This window comes from Mangifera indica, chromosome 7, assembly GCF_011075055.1.
Source record: "Mangifera indica cultivar Alphonso chromosome 7, CATAS_Mindica_2.1, whole genome shotgun sequence".
NCBI lineage: Eukaryota > Viridiplantae > Streptophyta > Magnoliopsida > Sapindales > Anacardiaceae > Mangifera > Mangifera indica.
Window position 1 is genome coordinate 18960465 of NC_058143.1, and position 16531 is coordinate 18976995.

The following is a 16531-nucleotide window of genomic DNA, read 5'->3' on the forward strand; positions in this document are numbered from 1 at the left end:
TTTGTCTTTCAACAGCTACACTTCCAGACATCGAAACTACATCATTTTAAGCGTTCGAAACATTCAAAAACATTCATATACATTCGACATATTTAGGGTTTCACTATAAAATCTCTAGCTACCATCGTAACCGCCGTAAACCAACGCACATTCTCAAAAAAAAAATATTTTTACTTGGTTTTTCAATATAAGGGTAAAAAAGGTAAAAAAAAAATACGGTTTACTTATTTTAGTAAAACTTTTTTAGGGTGACCTAAAAACGTATAAACACTTAAAATTTTACTTATTTTAATTAATTGCCCATTAAAAAATAGGCAAAGGGTTGGCGTACGCCAACCGATAAAATATTAAAAAGCAAGGAAAGGGTTGGCGCACGCCAACCCATAAATATTAAAGCAATATTAAAGCAGGAAAAGAGTTGGCATGCAATATAATAATATTATATTATATTATAATAATTTTATAATATAATAATATTATTATTATATATATTATACCACAACAGTATAATATATAATATATTATATTATATATATACTTTTATGATAATATATATAATATTTTATATTATAATATTTAATATATAATATTATATAATATAATATATGTATATATTATTTGTCATTTTATATAATATATACTATATTTTATTTTATTTCATAAAAGGATGCGTATGTCAATGCTTACATTTGATCTTTTATAAAGAGATGAGACCTATATCAATAAAAATGTTACAGTATTATATTATAATATAATATATACATAATATATAATATATAAACCAAAGGTTGGCGATGTCGCCAACCCTTGATAACAAAATTATTTATATATATATATATATATTATAATATTAATATTATAATATTTTATATATAATATAATATTAATTTATATTTGTATCAAATTTCAAATTAATTTAACAAATTAAAATGGTGAAAGCCGTTGGATTTTAACGCCAATCCTTGAATTTAAATATATTATAATATTATAATCTAATATTAATATATTATAATATAATATTATATATTATAATATGTATTAATATATATTAATATATTATTATATATTATATTATTATATATAAATTACTCAGAAGAAATATTAAAAGGGTGCAAAAAAAAAAAACAACAAAAAATGGGTTGGTGGGGCCAACCCTTAACATTTATTTTAATGCAAAAAGGGTTGGCGTGCCCTTCTTGCATTTTATAAAATATTATATATTATACTATATATTTTTACAGTATAATATATTATAATAATGATTGACGGAATCGCCAACCCTTGGTGACACCAAGGGTTGGCGATTCCGCCAACCGAGGCTATATACATATATATTATATTAATATATATATATTATTATATTATTATATATTATGTAAAATATATAATAGAATTATAATTATATTATGTATAATAAATTATTTATATGATATTTTTTATTATAATATTATAATTATATTATATTATTATATATTATAATATATAATATTATAATTATATTATATTATTATATATAATATCATATAATATAATATATGTATATATTATTGTCAGGGTTGACAAAAACCCTTATTCGTTTATTTAATATATTAAATTATATAGTATTATAATATAATTATATAATTATAATTTATATTAATATATAATATAATTATAATATAATATACGGAAATTATATTATAATATATTTTAAATATACCTAAAAAGGGTTGGCGTGCACTTTTTGTATTTTATAAAATATTATAAAATATTATATATTATACTATATATTTTTACAGTATTATATCTTATAATAATGGTTGGCGATTCCGCCAACCCAGGCTATATACATATATATATATATATATATATATATATATATATATATATATATATATATATATATATATATATATATATATATATATATATATATATATATATATATATATATAATATTATATATATTATATATTATGTAATATATTATAGAATTTTAATTATATTATATATTAATATATAATATATTATATATAATAAATTATTTATATGATATTTTTTATTATAATATTATAATTATATTATATAATTATATATTAATATTATATAATATATAATATAATATAATCTATATTATAATATATAATATAATATATATAAAATATATTATATAATATTATTTAATATACATTGAAGGGTTGGCGTGACCTACTTTTAATATATTATGGGTTGGCGGTGTGCCTCAACCATTTGTCTGCTTTTTGTTAATGTTATGTTAACCCTCAAAATTTTTTTTTTTTCAGTAATTTTTAATTAAATATCAGTCTTATTCTGAAATCTGAAATCTACATAATAAGATTATATAGGTCTGCCAATCAATTTTTTTCCAGTTTTTAACACAATATTATAATTAAAATATAATATAATATTATTATATAATATTATAATATTAAGAATTCTTCAAATTAATGTAATATAATATAACATATTATAATATTATATTAATATTATATAATTATCAATATTAAAAATAATATACAATATATTAATATATTATATAATTATAATTATATAAAGATAATAGTAATAATAATAGGTAATAATATATTAAATGGTATCACGTGAATATATTTTTCGATCAATGCAACCCTGCCAGACTGTGTATTCTCTGCAATTATTCCTCTGTAATATTCGATGCTACTGCAAACAAATTTGGCATGGATTTTGCTCAGGCCCCCACAGTTGTGAAATTATATACAAAACAGGATGGATTAATTTAATTATATAATATATAATATTATATATATAATATATAATATATATAAAATATTATAATAATATTATAATATAATTATATAAATTATAATATATTATATATTATATTATAATATTATAATATTATAGTATATAATATATTATATTAATATAATAATATTATTTAATATTATATACATATATTAAGAGTTGGCGTTACACAACAACTTTCACGCCAACCTTTTTTTTTTTTTTTAAGTTAAATGCCCAGTTTTTTTTGTTTCACTTAAATCCTTAAATTTCAATTTTTTATCTTTTTCCAGTTAAATACTGTTACATAGTCTTCTCCCATCGTCATTTCCTCTAAGGTTTATACAGTGGATGTGTTTGAGTTTTCGTGGGTTGCTCTTTTTTTTTAAATCCTTACTTTGAAAAATTCTTAATCTGAAAAATTTAGTTTTTTTCTTCCTGCTTTTGTTTTTGAAGATGAGGAAGAAGTGAGAGTGATTCTTTTATCACTTTGAAAGAAGAAGAAGAAGAGAAAAAAAAGTTACGGAGAAGAGGAGAGAGAATTTATGTATGAAAGATTGAAGAGAGGTATTTTGGGGAAGGTGAGTACTGTTATGGTATATTTGTGAAAGCTTTAGGATAGGTGACAATTTTGTATACACGGAATAAAATAGTGCTAAAATTTTCAATTTCCCCCAAATTAAACTATAATTACAATAATAATCTCCGCTGTCAACTCAAGAATAAGACGATTCTGATGACAAAGTCGATAATTTTTCTAACACACATTTCTGAATGCTGAATTCAAGAGATGGTTATTCCAAAGCATAGATAAGGAGCTTCAATAGTATCTGGACTAAGGTTAAGTTCAGTTTTCAAAGACAGAAGAAGATACATATTATCTACATCGAAATGTTTGCAGCCTGTTGTGTGTTTAAATCTAGTACACAGAATCAGCCAATTAGATTTCAAAGTTCAAACATCTGATGGAAATACTTTGAAGTTGGTCATCAAACTGCACCAAATTTACACAGAAAACGACCGAGTTCTTTTCCGGTAATCAAAATATAGTTATCTTGTCTTAATATCACAATATAGTTACCTCGTCTTAATATCACGTAGCTCCTGCAGATTCAACACAAAACACAAACAACTGCATTATAAGCCAATCATGAAGATCTCATGAGGAATGACTATTAGTTAACATTGATGAATTTCTTAACCTGCCTGCGATATCAGTATTAACTCAAAATCCCTTATCATATATCTGGCATTAACAGAATTGACAATTCACACAATAGCAGATTTAGATACCAATTTATCTTTGACCTTAAATATTTATGCTGATAACAAAGAAAGATATAACAACTTTAATTTGAGGTTTTGCCCAAATCTTTAAAAAAAAAAAAAAAAAGACTCTCAAACATATGTTATAATAGTTTTACTTCTCCTCTGACAACTTCAACAGGATTTTGATAATAGATAACAAAGGGTTTTGCATCATTTCTGTTACTTGAGAGTGTTTTTCCACTTTTGGGTAGCCCTCAAGAATATAAAGTATAACTATTATTGCAACCATAATTGTACAATTATACCTTAATAGATGGATACCAAATGAAGGGGCTAACCTATATAGGCTAAGGTATTCCTATGAAAGGTGTTGTAAGACGTCCCTATAATTGTGGAATAGCTAGAGCTTTTAAACTCGAGTCATTCTTATCATAGAAGGTGTAATTGTGCTCTCTTCAAGGAGGGCTCTCATGAACTTTATAATAACTCTTTATTAGGATTTGGGAGCATGGTTGTTTAGAGTTCTTGATGTGTAGGATCCTCATGAAGAAGCAAGCACAAAACATTCTTCTTGTCAAAAAAATGAATTCTCAAGAGTCTTGCATTAGATAATTCTACAAAGGTTTTCCCCTTAAGAGAGAGGGTTTTAGAATTACATGTTATGGAAGAGAGACTATATTTTCTAAACTATATTTTTACATCCATCATATGGAGGGAATTCGACACATACCAACAAACTACAACAATTTCAGATAACTTAGTGGTTTAAGAGATGGAGATATACAAATACAATTACAACAAATTAAAATAATAAAAGGAACAGATGCATAAGTATGCTTTGTGTTTGCCTCTTCATGAGGATCTTTTAGAAACTCTAAACGGTCATAGTCTCAAATCCTATGTTAGAATCCCAAGTGCAAGGTATAGGACTTAAATCCCACATTGAAAAGTATGAGTAACTAGTGTGGGGTTTATATGGATTTGGGTTCTCCCATCTCAATAGCTAGCTTTTGAGGTATGGTTCTCCTAAGATTCGTATCATTTGGTATCAACGTCATCACCATGTCTCCCAGTTGCAATCGTACGGCGCGGGTGGTGACACCGACATTGCAGTGTTCGCCCGAAACTAGCAGGGAGCTAGCGCACAGCCAGCTGGCGTAGGCGTCGGGGCTGCAGAGCGTGGTGGTATGTTAAAATCCCAAGTGCAAGGTATGAGATTTGGATCCCACATTGTAAAGTATAGGTAATTAGTATGCGGTTTATATGGTCTTGAGCTCTCCCATCTCAATAGTTAGCTTTTGAGGTGTGGTTCTCATAAAATTCGTATCATCCTGCTAGTGAGTCATTCTACAATCTATAAGTCCCACTTGAAGAGAGTACGATGTCATCTTTTATAACGAAAATGGCAAGAGTTTATGGGCTTTAGCCATGTGGAAATAGGTATTGTTGTCTATCTCTATAGAGTTGTTCTATCATTATAAGGACACATTACAACACTCTTTGTAAGAATACTTTGGCCTCTCTTTCTAACCACATAATTAGAGTACACCTATTGTGATTCTCAATACAAGAGTGAAAATAGGAACAAACATCCATGCGATCCTATAGACCTCTTTTAAGAATTCCAATCTAAAAAAAGAATTGATATCTTGCACTCCTGTTTTAGCAATTAGCATTTCAACAATCAACTTCTCCCATAATGATATCTATATTACCTAGTATTGTCATAATATCAGCCAATTTCATTCTTTTAACTAACTGCTGAAGAATTTGCAAATTGATTAAACCTGGTGGGCGAATTTTTCATCTCCAGGGAAAACCGCTTTAATCTCTTATAAAGAAAAATTCCTAAATTATCCCATAAGTCAGCCCCTCGTTTTACATTTTTTACTTTTCTTTTGCAAGTAATTATAGATTGTTCTAGAAAGCAAACAAGTCAAGAACAAGTACAAAATTAGTTGAAAACATCAATACATTTCAATTGGTGCCTACAATTGCCTACTGCAGGATGAAGACCAACTAAAAGACAACATGACCTTGTGCTTTGACAGGAAACTTTTAGTAAATTACAGTTAATAGTGGATATTTACTGTTAATTATGTTCATGTACGCTATCTTGATTCAACAATGCTTTAACAGGTAATCAAGCCTAGGTTCTAAATTTTGCCGAGAATATATTTTAGTAGGATGAGGTTTCGGCAAAACCCAGCTGCAATTGAGCCAATTTTCTACTGATTTAAAAAAAAAAAGTTCATTCTCATTTTGAAACTTGGAAACATTAAGACAGCACTTCCGTACACCTTTGACATAGTTCAGGTTTCAAAAGATTTTGCAAGCATAAATTGAGTCAATATTAATCTGATATGCCGAAAATTATAACTTTGATAAGATTCTGGGCTCTCTAGTTAGTCTTAATGTCATGTATTAGGATGCCTAGATGACCAATTGACTCAAATTTTGCAGTTTCCCATGTAAAATAAAGAAAATGCAAATTCTGGGAAACGCAGTATTTAAAATGGCAAAGTAACTTGATTACTTACCTCCCTTGCCTGAACTCTGTTCCATGTCAATTTGTGCTAGCCATGGTCGCTTGAACTCCGAGTAGTCATACTCCTGTGAAGGCTTGACTTTTGATGAAGAACAAGGCTGAGGAACAGAAAATGAAATGTTGCTTGTGCTCTGCTTCTTAGCTGCTGAAGATTCAGCTGTGGAGCACAAATCTTCATCCGTTCTTGCATTCCCAGCATTGTTGTTGTGATCATGCAAAACATTTATGTGCGGCCTTTCTTCTTCCACATCTTTTGGTCTCTTCCTACAAGTTGGATTACTCTTGCCAATTTGAAAAGAGGGCACCTTCTGATCATTAGATGAAATTGAAGGACAAGGAGTCCTTTCCCTTATTATGCCAACCTCTGGAATGGCTGAAGCTTGAACACTATCAGAATTATCTATAACAACTTCATTTGGCTCACTTGAGTTTGTGGCCCTGGAAGCAGCTTCCATTTCCCACATTTTGAATATTGCTTGCGTTAAACGTTCTCTAGCTAAGTCTAAGTCTATTATCGGTTTCGGATAGTTTAATCCCAGCTCAACCCCAGCAGCTTTAAGAACAGCAACAGGTGCATCCCAAGGATGATGGATCCACTCGGTCGGCATTCTAGCCAGCTCAGGCAGCCATTGTCTCACGTATTCACCTTCTGGGTCAAATTTAGACCCTTGAATCTGACTCCCAAAAAATTCAAATTAATGAGGTACAAGGCATCTACATGTGCAAGACTATTTCAACATTTAATTTAGATTGGATCAGCAATATCAATACGCATAGTGTCGTAACACATGTTCAGATTATATATGTAGAAAAAACTAGCCACTGAGATCAATAGTGATGACAATAGAGACATGTACCTCATTTACATATGGATTAGAATACTACACTTAGATTTTTGACACTATTGTTCAAAACTCAGAGAATTGCATCACATAACTACTAATTCAATTGCATAATCATCAGTAAATGATCAAATCTGACATACCTCTGGGCTATCTAATCGTTCAAGTTCATGGCCATCTGGTAAGCTGCCAGAAATATACTGCCAGCCAAGAATATCACTTTCCAAATCCGCATCCAAAAGTGTGTCCCAGAAATATTTCATTCCCCATCTCCATGGGAGAAGCAGAAACTTCACAGCAAAACTTGAAACAATCACTCTAATTCGGTTGTGTATCCAACCTGTTGCCCAAAGCTCCCTCATTCCAGCATCCACCAATGGGTAACCAGTCCGACCCTGTCTCCAAACCTTAAAATTGCCCAGATCAGCATGCCAAGGAAAATATTTTAAATTGCCCAACAATGATCTCTCATGACTGAATGGAAAGTTAAAACAAATGTAACGGGAGTATTCCCTAAGCCCCATGGCCCGAAGAAAAAGAACCACACTGTCTTTCCCTTCTAAGTTCTCTTCTTTTGCCCATAGTAGCTGCTTCATTCGCACACACTGGAAAACTTTCCTCACACTTAGCTCTCCAAAATGGAGATATGGAGACAAAAGTGAAGTGGCATTCCCTCCAAGCTTTTGTCTGTTCTTTGAATAGTGAAGGAGGTGTTGTTCAACAAACTCAGTCAGAACTTTGTCAGCATTGCTCCAACCGGGAGACCATCCTCGTCCTAATAAGGCATTACTTGATTTTTCAGATTCATTTTCAAGACCTAACTCCTCGATAGAACAATTTTCAACCTTTCCTGGAATAAACAAAAAAAAAAACTATAAATTCTTCCTGTCCAAATATATAATTTTCACATGCACACAATTATAGCCATTTCATTCTCCATGTTCTGCACAGGCATGAACATATTTGTGCAAACATGGATGCATGTCCTTCATTTTGCTTGTGTTAAATTTACAGTGTAGTGGGGCAAGTTACCTCAGATGAAGACCAGGACCATGATGTTGCTAATTTGTTTTTATCAAGTCATAGAACAAGCTGAAAACTTCTCCATTATTCATTCTGCTTGTTCATATATGTTCCCATTATATATTCAAGCATGCACTTCTTCATTATATAACTATATTCAAGCAAGAAACATATCTTGCATGTTTCTTCATTATATGGTTTGTACTTAACCATACGATTTCCAGGGCCAGATTGAATTTTGAGGCTCGGAGCCAAAGACAAGGACAACATTGTGGCCACTTATTATACAAACTAAACTAAGCAAACACACAAATAAACCCATACATATAACTTGTTAAACCAGGACCATAGCGGTACCACCAAATATGTTGCACCAACGAAATAAAATCTGTCCTTTTCATTTAGCATGAAGATAAAGTAGCCCCAAATAAACAGTGGATTTTGTTACTAAGAACTGGATTAATATACCTTACCATCTATCTAAATTTACCTGCCACTTGCATTAAACGCCATGGAGGAAGAACTGAAACAGGTTCCATTTGCATGTGCAAACATTTGTCCCAATAGGGATCAAAAGTTGTAAAAGCATCCCCTCTTTCATCATATATTTCCCAAGGTTCATACAACAAATCACCATTATAGCTCTGAACTGAAATGCCAAGCTCCACCAGTTTTTCTTTAATGCTGTGGTCACGAACAAGCGAAACAGGATCTGGGATAAAAATAAAGAAAAAAGACTAAATGAGAAGAAAGGACAAAAATATCAACAATTCAAAAAATATCCAACTAGATTTCAAAGGAACAAACTCCAGAAAATATCAACCCAAACGTATAATCCACTAAGGAATAGGCCATTCCTCCAAGATCCAATACAGATCTGAACTCTGACTTGATAGAAGGGTTGCTCTGCAGAGATGATATATTCCGTAGCATAAATTTTGAGAATCTTGGGACATTTCTATCTGCTTTTGCTTCATAGATGGAGGCATCACGAAGGCTACAACCACAGAAACACATATCTGAACCTGATTTAACTCAAAGCAGAATGGTGGAAGACATATCTTTTATTTTCATTTTTTACTCAACATTGCCACAACCATACAAACTATAAAATCATGACTATAAGTATCAAAACAAATGATCCTTTCCTTCGTAGAGAATGAAAGAGAATTTCAATAGCAAATTATCCCCCAGAACCTTCAAGTATTATTACAACAGTTCATAATCTTCTTACTAACAACTATTTAGGGATTTTCAATTCAACAAAAGTCATTAGCTTCAATTTGACTAAAATTAGTAGAAATATAAAAAAACAGAACAGGATATTACATAAAAAAAATAAGAGATATGATAACTATATATTTGGTTTAACTGCCCAGAGCATACCGTAAAGATGGTTAAATACGACTTTTGTTGCCTTTACTGCATTGATGCACTCCATAAGAGCAGCAAGAGTACTCTGGGTTTTGATCAACACAAGTTCAGCCCCAAGAGACTTTAGGGATTGCCCCAAGTGGGCAAGAGACTCCTTTAACCACCACCTTGATACTCGACCAGGGTAGAATTGTTCTTCTTCTTTAGGGCACCATATATAGACAGGAAAGACACTACCACCCCTAGCAGCAGCTGCTAAAGCAGGATTGTCCTCAATCCTAAGGTCCCTTCTAAACCATACTATGGTCTTATTGCCATCCATGTTGAGTAACTCAGATCTTCCCCTGAAAAAATTAAGTACTAGATCTTGTAACACTCAGTAAGTTCAACACGTCTTTCCTTCAGTCCAGATGTGAGAATATCAACAAGGAAAAATCATTAATACATCTTCAACCCAACAACTTTATGTTGTTCAATTCAAGAGCACAAAGTAACCAAAAGAACAATTTTGAAACCTGAGATTTTCCTAAAAGATCAAAAGATACATAATTGTATTGCCAGAAATTCATCCAATCAACACAAAAAAGGCCAAACCTACAAAACTGAAAATCCCCCAGAAAGCTTTGGCAGTCAAAATTATTTGTAGCCAACAAGGTCTTAAATAAACAGCCTATGAAGCTGTCCCTCCACTTTGATGCTACGCTTTGTATCAAAGATATCAAACCTAAATCTAAATCCAATCAAACCTTCCCTACATGTCTGACCAATCCGAAATACCTCCAACTCGTAGACCCTGATATTGAAATTAACTACTAGCAACCACAGAATCAAAAACTTCTACAAGAAGAAGCAACCCCAACTATAAAAACAACTTCTTAAAACCCCAAACACCACTTATGCAGTTTTCAACTGAAAATTCTATATACGACTACAAGATCAGACTTCATGTGAACAAAGAACATGCATCTGAAATACACCACAACAATTACTTAATAATTCCCATTAAAGAATGTTATCCACAAACAAGTACAACTAGATTATTAAATAAATACAAATCTAAATCTAAAACAAATCAGAAAATCAAAGTGAAAGCTTTAACAGTTATAATATTGACTAGCTATATGGAGCCATCTTACCTACTTAGCTATAAACACAGCAAGCCCACATAAAAGTAGTACACAAGTTTGGTGCATATGATTGATGGTGTAAATTTATTTAGATGATCAACAGTAACAGTAAAGTGTGTGTCCGTATAGTAAAATTCCTTTGAAAAAACTGTTAAGTGGGATTGTATTTCAATGAAAGTGGGTGAGTTGAGTTGATCTCTAATCCTCTAATGTATCGAAATCACGTGGCCAAAGGCATGATTGATAGTGGTGGGGAAGACATATCTTGTCTGCTTTCTGAATCCCGATCCAATGTAAAAAATAAGCAGATAAGATCTCTCTCTATCACGTTTGCATGAGACTTGTGACTCTTATTTATTTAATACTTTGTTTGAGTTTTCCTTCCGCTGATTCTTTTTCCCTTAAAGGAAAGAAAGATTTGCCTTCCTTTTTTTTATTGTTGGCCAACAAAAGACTTATTCCCACCCAAGCTATAGTGAAATTTGAGTGATACTGGTAATTTTTAAAAATTTATTTATTTATTAATTTTTACTGATTAAACAAAAATTTGATTTCTTTTTAATCTCTTATTTTAAAAGTTAATCATTTATGCTTTCAAACTTTGAAACATCAATTTACATCTCAAACTTTGACTAAATAGTTAACCCCTCAAACTTTAAGATATTATATTTATACCTTAAAACTTTTATTTCATCTATTGGTATTCTTGTTCAACAGTATCTCTCCTCCCTTTATGGTGATTTCCTGACGAGGAATTTGACCAAAATAGCTGAATTTTCACATACTGATCTAAATAAATTGTCATATGAATCTGTGTAATTTTTGCCTAAATTTGTGTGAGAAAATCTTGTCATTTCAGTTAGATTTTTTTATGGTTTTTGTATAGGAAAACCACCATAAAGAGAGAAGAGATATCGCCAAAGAAGAACACTGGAAAGAACTATTATCGAAAAGATGAAATGAAATTTTTGATATATAAATACAATATTTCAAAGTTTGAATTAAAAAATGACTAATTTTTAAAACTAAACGAAAACAATAATTTTTTTATCTAAATAAAAATTTTATTCATATTTATAATCAATAGAACTAACAAATAGATAAATATTTAAGTTTTAAAAAAATGTTAGGGTATTACTTCAGATTTTTACAATACTTTGGTGGGAAAAAATCATTTGCCCTTTATTGTATTATATGTCATTTTTAGCAATATAGAACATTACAAAAATTGCTTTATCTTAACCATTAAGAACCACGATCATTGCAAGTACAAATTCTGAACCAGTCTTAATTAATGTGACTCGGCTGGCAGTATCAATCCTATAATTTCCCTTTTTTGGCCTCAGATGTAGAAGAAATTTGCTACTAGCCCCAGTTCAGTAACCAGGTTAAAAAACGAGAGGCGAAAATTTAACACCTTTTGGACCAGAGCAACAGGTGGTTGGTTGGGCATTGACAGCGCCCATAAGCCACATGGATCGTTCTGGCAAATGATGTAACACCACAAGACAACTTAAAATAACTGGACTACATCATATCACATTCTGCAGGACTCAGGACATGTCATTTATGACACAGGAACCTAACACATCTTGCTTATCGGTTTAAGAATTGATATCTTCAAGGCCCAGAAGATAGACATTAGAACGATTTACTTGTCCATCAAATCCATTCAAGTCGAATGAGTCCAATTTATACGGCGAAAAGACTATTTCCCACAAAATGGTTGGTTATTTTCTTAAATTTTTTTCTATAATTTTAAAATTATTTATTTATTTATATATAAATAATTAGAAATAATAATTATAAAAATAAAATCATTATTTTATTTATAATATTAAAAATAAATTTAATTTAATTTTTATTTTTTTAATCCTAAAAATTATTATTTTTTTAAATGTTTAAAAACAACATTTTTCTTATTAAAATTTTTAATTATTCAAATTCAATTTTCTAACCATATCTCCTCTTCTCCAACAACCTCCAAACAAGTCTCTTTCTTTCTGACACAACCTTCTTTCAACGATTCTCTTCAATATCACTGTTGATAAAGACAAAATAAAAACTATTTTCCAAATTTAAATTAAATAAGAATTATTAATTTTAAGATTTACAAGAAAAAATATTATAATTAATAAATTTAATTTATTTTAATCACTCATAAAACAAGTAATTATAAATTTTAAAATTAATAAAAAAAAAAACTTTAAAAATCAGCATCCTTGCGTGGAAAATAGTACTTTGGCCAATTTATAATATAAAACTTGATAGACAAGAACTCAATCGTACGTGGCAAAAACGACATTGTGGATCGTTTCTGGAGAGCATGTGGAAAAATACCAGAACAAGGTTTAACTGGAAACTTTGATGAAGATAGAGACTCATTATAATATAATAATCATTTCATTAACAAGAATCAAACAGCTGATTTTCCCATAATCATATCAAACTTCACCCGAGAAGCATCATGGCAATAAAGAGCCCTAGTCCTACACACCCAGATGTGTCATCCATAAGCTCCTGATCAGCCTTCTCAGGTGCTGATTATTTAGCTAACTATATGTATTATGCATCAAACGATAATGCAAATCCGGTAACAAATTGAAGCAGGAAAGATTGCGCCTTTATAATGTAAAGAAGCCCAATGGAGTCTCTTAAAGATGAAAAGCCATTTGCCTTGAGTAAATCAGTGTGCACGCTCTCTGAGCACCTCAAGATCCATCTCAGTTGGGTCAGTTGCCTGGATTTCATAGTGGATGCCCTCCAGAGCCCTCCTGAACCTGTCCTTAGATGTTGCATAAAGCATCTTGGATCGAATTCGAGAAACAGAAGGAGACCTGAAAGGAAACATCAAATTAAAAGAAATTAAGCAAATAATTGCAGAGATGACTAGTAACAGAAGATGCCCCAGAAAAAATCAACATGACACTTTCTTATAACCCACTCATGAATACAAGAGTTAACTCAAATTTTATCAAGAAGATCCAATGTTTACTACTTCAAAGGCAACTCTTTTCTAGCCAACAACCGCAACAACTGCAAAATAACAAGTTGACCAATCAGATGTAGAATCAGAGGCCTAGGATTTATTTCCTTCATTAGAGACTTTATTATTCATTTCTTATCTAGCATTTGGTCTTTGGAGTGGTGAAGAGAAAAGATTTTCTTACCTAGATGATCCTTCTTTCAGATGGGGATATTTGATTTGATTTTCTTTATCTTAGAATTAATATCCTAGAAAATACCATTTATAGTCTAGAGTTGGCCGCATAAATAGAGGTCCAATTCATTGTTGATAAAAACAGTTTATTATAAATAACTGAGTACTTTCTCACCCTAATTCTCTCAAACATATCCTCTAAGTTATATAATTCTCTCCCTTCTTGTCCCTCTAATCCCTATCAATCAGCCCCCTTATAATCTATTTGATTAATGAACATAATCCAACTCCAGGGACCAACAACAAAAAAGGATCGCCAAAAGAGGATGCAAACCAAAATTGGTTGTACCTTGAAGATGCCTTGGGATCAAATCCCCCTCATAGTGTTAATGTGTGGGGAAGGATTGAGTTAGGTCTGTTGTAAGTAAGAAAAATTGTTTGCTTTGAAAGAGGGAAAAAACAATAAGAATACAAACAAGTGACTAAAGCTAGGCAAATATAAGATCAGGCATACAGAAAAAACGAACACACCATGCTATGAAAAAGATCTTGCTCTTTTGGCAGTTTTCAGAGGTCACAAAATCGAAGTCATAAACTGCATATCGACAATCATTCTCAGGCAACGACGCAGTAAAATCTTCATAGCCCTCAGCTGGGCCTCCGGTCTTCTCTACGACAACCTCATTTTTCTTCTCATCAATCTTAAAGATCAGATAGCGGTATACCTTCTTCCTCTGCAATTCCATATATGTGATTTTGCTATGTTCAGCCACCCCCATGCCGGAAGAAGCATTTGTCTACAAACAACGCCCAAATTAGATGTTTGCTACTTAGCCCCACCAAGATGAATAAATATTCATATACAAAAAACCATAGGCCTTAGCATCAATATGTATGGTTCTAAACCAGAAAGTAACTAATATCAACTTCAAATTATACTCCAACAACAACATCTTCTCAAATAATAAACACTTAAATTTGCCGACAAAAATAAACCCAATTACAAACTGCTTGCTCAGAAAACACTACTTCCGCTATTTCAGGAAAAAGACGTAATAAAATTAATCATGCAAGCACATTTCCCGTCTTACAATGCTTAAAAAACCACTTTTAGGTCAATAAACACTAAGATCTCTCCAAGAACGGCACTTTACAACTACCCAGAAAAGAATACACAAAAAAATAGCAAACAAACTAAAACTATAGTTCACTACACATCAGAGAAAACAACCCTATGTAAAAATAGTAAGCAAAATCCACATTACAAGAAAATTAGACTATGAAGGAGTAAATTACAGACTGGTAGAGAACGAGAAATCTTACTCCTCTGAAAGACATGGCCTCGGTGAAAAATCAAACAAACGGCAAAGAAGGAAACCAAGTTTAGAGAACGAGCAATAGGAAAGAAATCAGAAAGACTTACGGAGAGAAGATAACCAAAATAAGAAAATTATAATTTATAAATAAAAATTCGCTGTTAAAAAAATAAAAGATATATGTTCTCTCTCTAGTTTGAAGGAAAAGAAAAGATTCGTTGGTTTGAGGGGAAAGGCAAAGAGGCAGTGCGGTGACGTGACGTGACGTGAAGCGCTTTGCCCATTTTTCTTTGACAGTGACCGTCATTTAATCTGGTGGTTGAAAGGGATGCTAATCTTACATCAGAGTTTAGAGTTTTTTATGCCCATTGTTGGAATTCATGACCGTTGATTCCTCTGGAGTCTGGATCATGATAAGATCAGTCATTGGCCTTCCACGTGTACTGTTGGCCGAATTGTTTCACCCGTAATATGGAATGGGCTGTCACCTATGCAATGGGAATGATGAAAGTCGGTTTGTCTTAACACTTCAATTATCTCTAATGTTTTGCATATATTAGAGTTAAAAGATTAATCATACGAGAAATAAAATTATTATATAACGTTTATAAGTAATCATAATATATAAATATATATTATTTTAAGGTGCAAGGACTGCCTTTCATCTAAATTTTAATATAAAAATAAATATATGTTTAAGGGATTTTAAATATTTAAATATTTATTTATAGGTTTATTATTATTAAAAAATTATTTAAAATTAAAATAAAATTATTATTTTATTAATAATATTAAAAAATTTAATTTTGTCTTTTTTTTAATTTACATTTTATTTCAATTTTAATTTTAAAAAGTAATTTTTTCGTTCTAAATCTTTAAGTTTTCCCTTTCCTCCTGTGTAGGGTTAGATTCGAACCGAGTCAGTTCGAACCCGAATTTAGTTCGGCTCGATTCGAGCCCGAAACGAGTCGGGCTCTGTTCGGCTCAATCGAGCTCGAATCGAGCCCGAACTGGCTCGAATTGATTCGGTATATTTTTTTAAAAAATTTTTTATACAAAACGACGTCGTTTTGATCTCTATATATACACAAAATGGTGCCATTTTGATA

The 16531-nt window shown here is 31.1% G+C and overlaps 2 protein-coding genes across 3 annotated transcripts; both read right to left on the reverse strand.

Moving 5' to 3' along the window:
- Nucleotides 1-3557: 3557 nt before the first annotated feature.
- Nucleotides 3558-11180, reverse strand: LOC123220743 (cryptochrome-1). 2 transcript variants are annotated; one of them, XM_044643312.1, is made up of 6 exons: nt 10960-11180; nt 9832-10163; nt 8936-9157; nt 7566-8272; nt 6573-7254; nt 3558-3867 (listed from the first exon to the last, which is right to left on the reverse strand). In XM_044643312.1, exons 1-6 carry the CDS (start codon nt 11010-11012, stop codon nt 3857-3859), a joined length of 2007 nt encoding a protein of 668 aa, XP_044499247.1. In that variant the 5' UTR covers nt 11013-11180; the 3' UTR covers nt 3558-3856. The 2 variants fall into 2 exon arrangements, with proteins under 2 accessions (XP_044499247.1, XP_044499248.1); XM_044643313.1 differs by having other exon boundaries at nt 10956-11177.
- A 2116-nt stretch (nt 11181-13296) lies between these two features.
- LOC123221738 (actin-depolymerizing factor) lies at nt 13297-15615 on the reverse strand. The gene is made up of 3 exons (XM_044644639.1): nt 15430-15615; nt 14638-14903; nt 13297-13783 (listed from the first exon to the last, which is right to left on the reverse strand). Exons 1-3 carry the CDS (start codon nt 15442-15444, stop codon nt 13633-13635), a joined length of 432 nt encoding a protein of 143 aa, XP_044500574.1. The 5' UTR covers nt 15445-15615; the 3' UTR covers nt 13297-13632.
- Nucleotides 15616-16531: the final 916 nt, after the last annotated feature.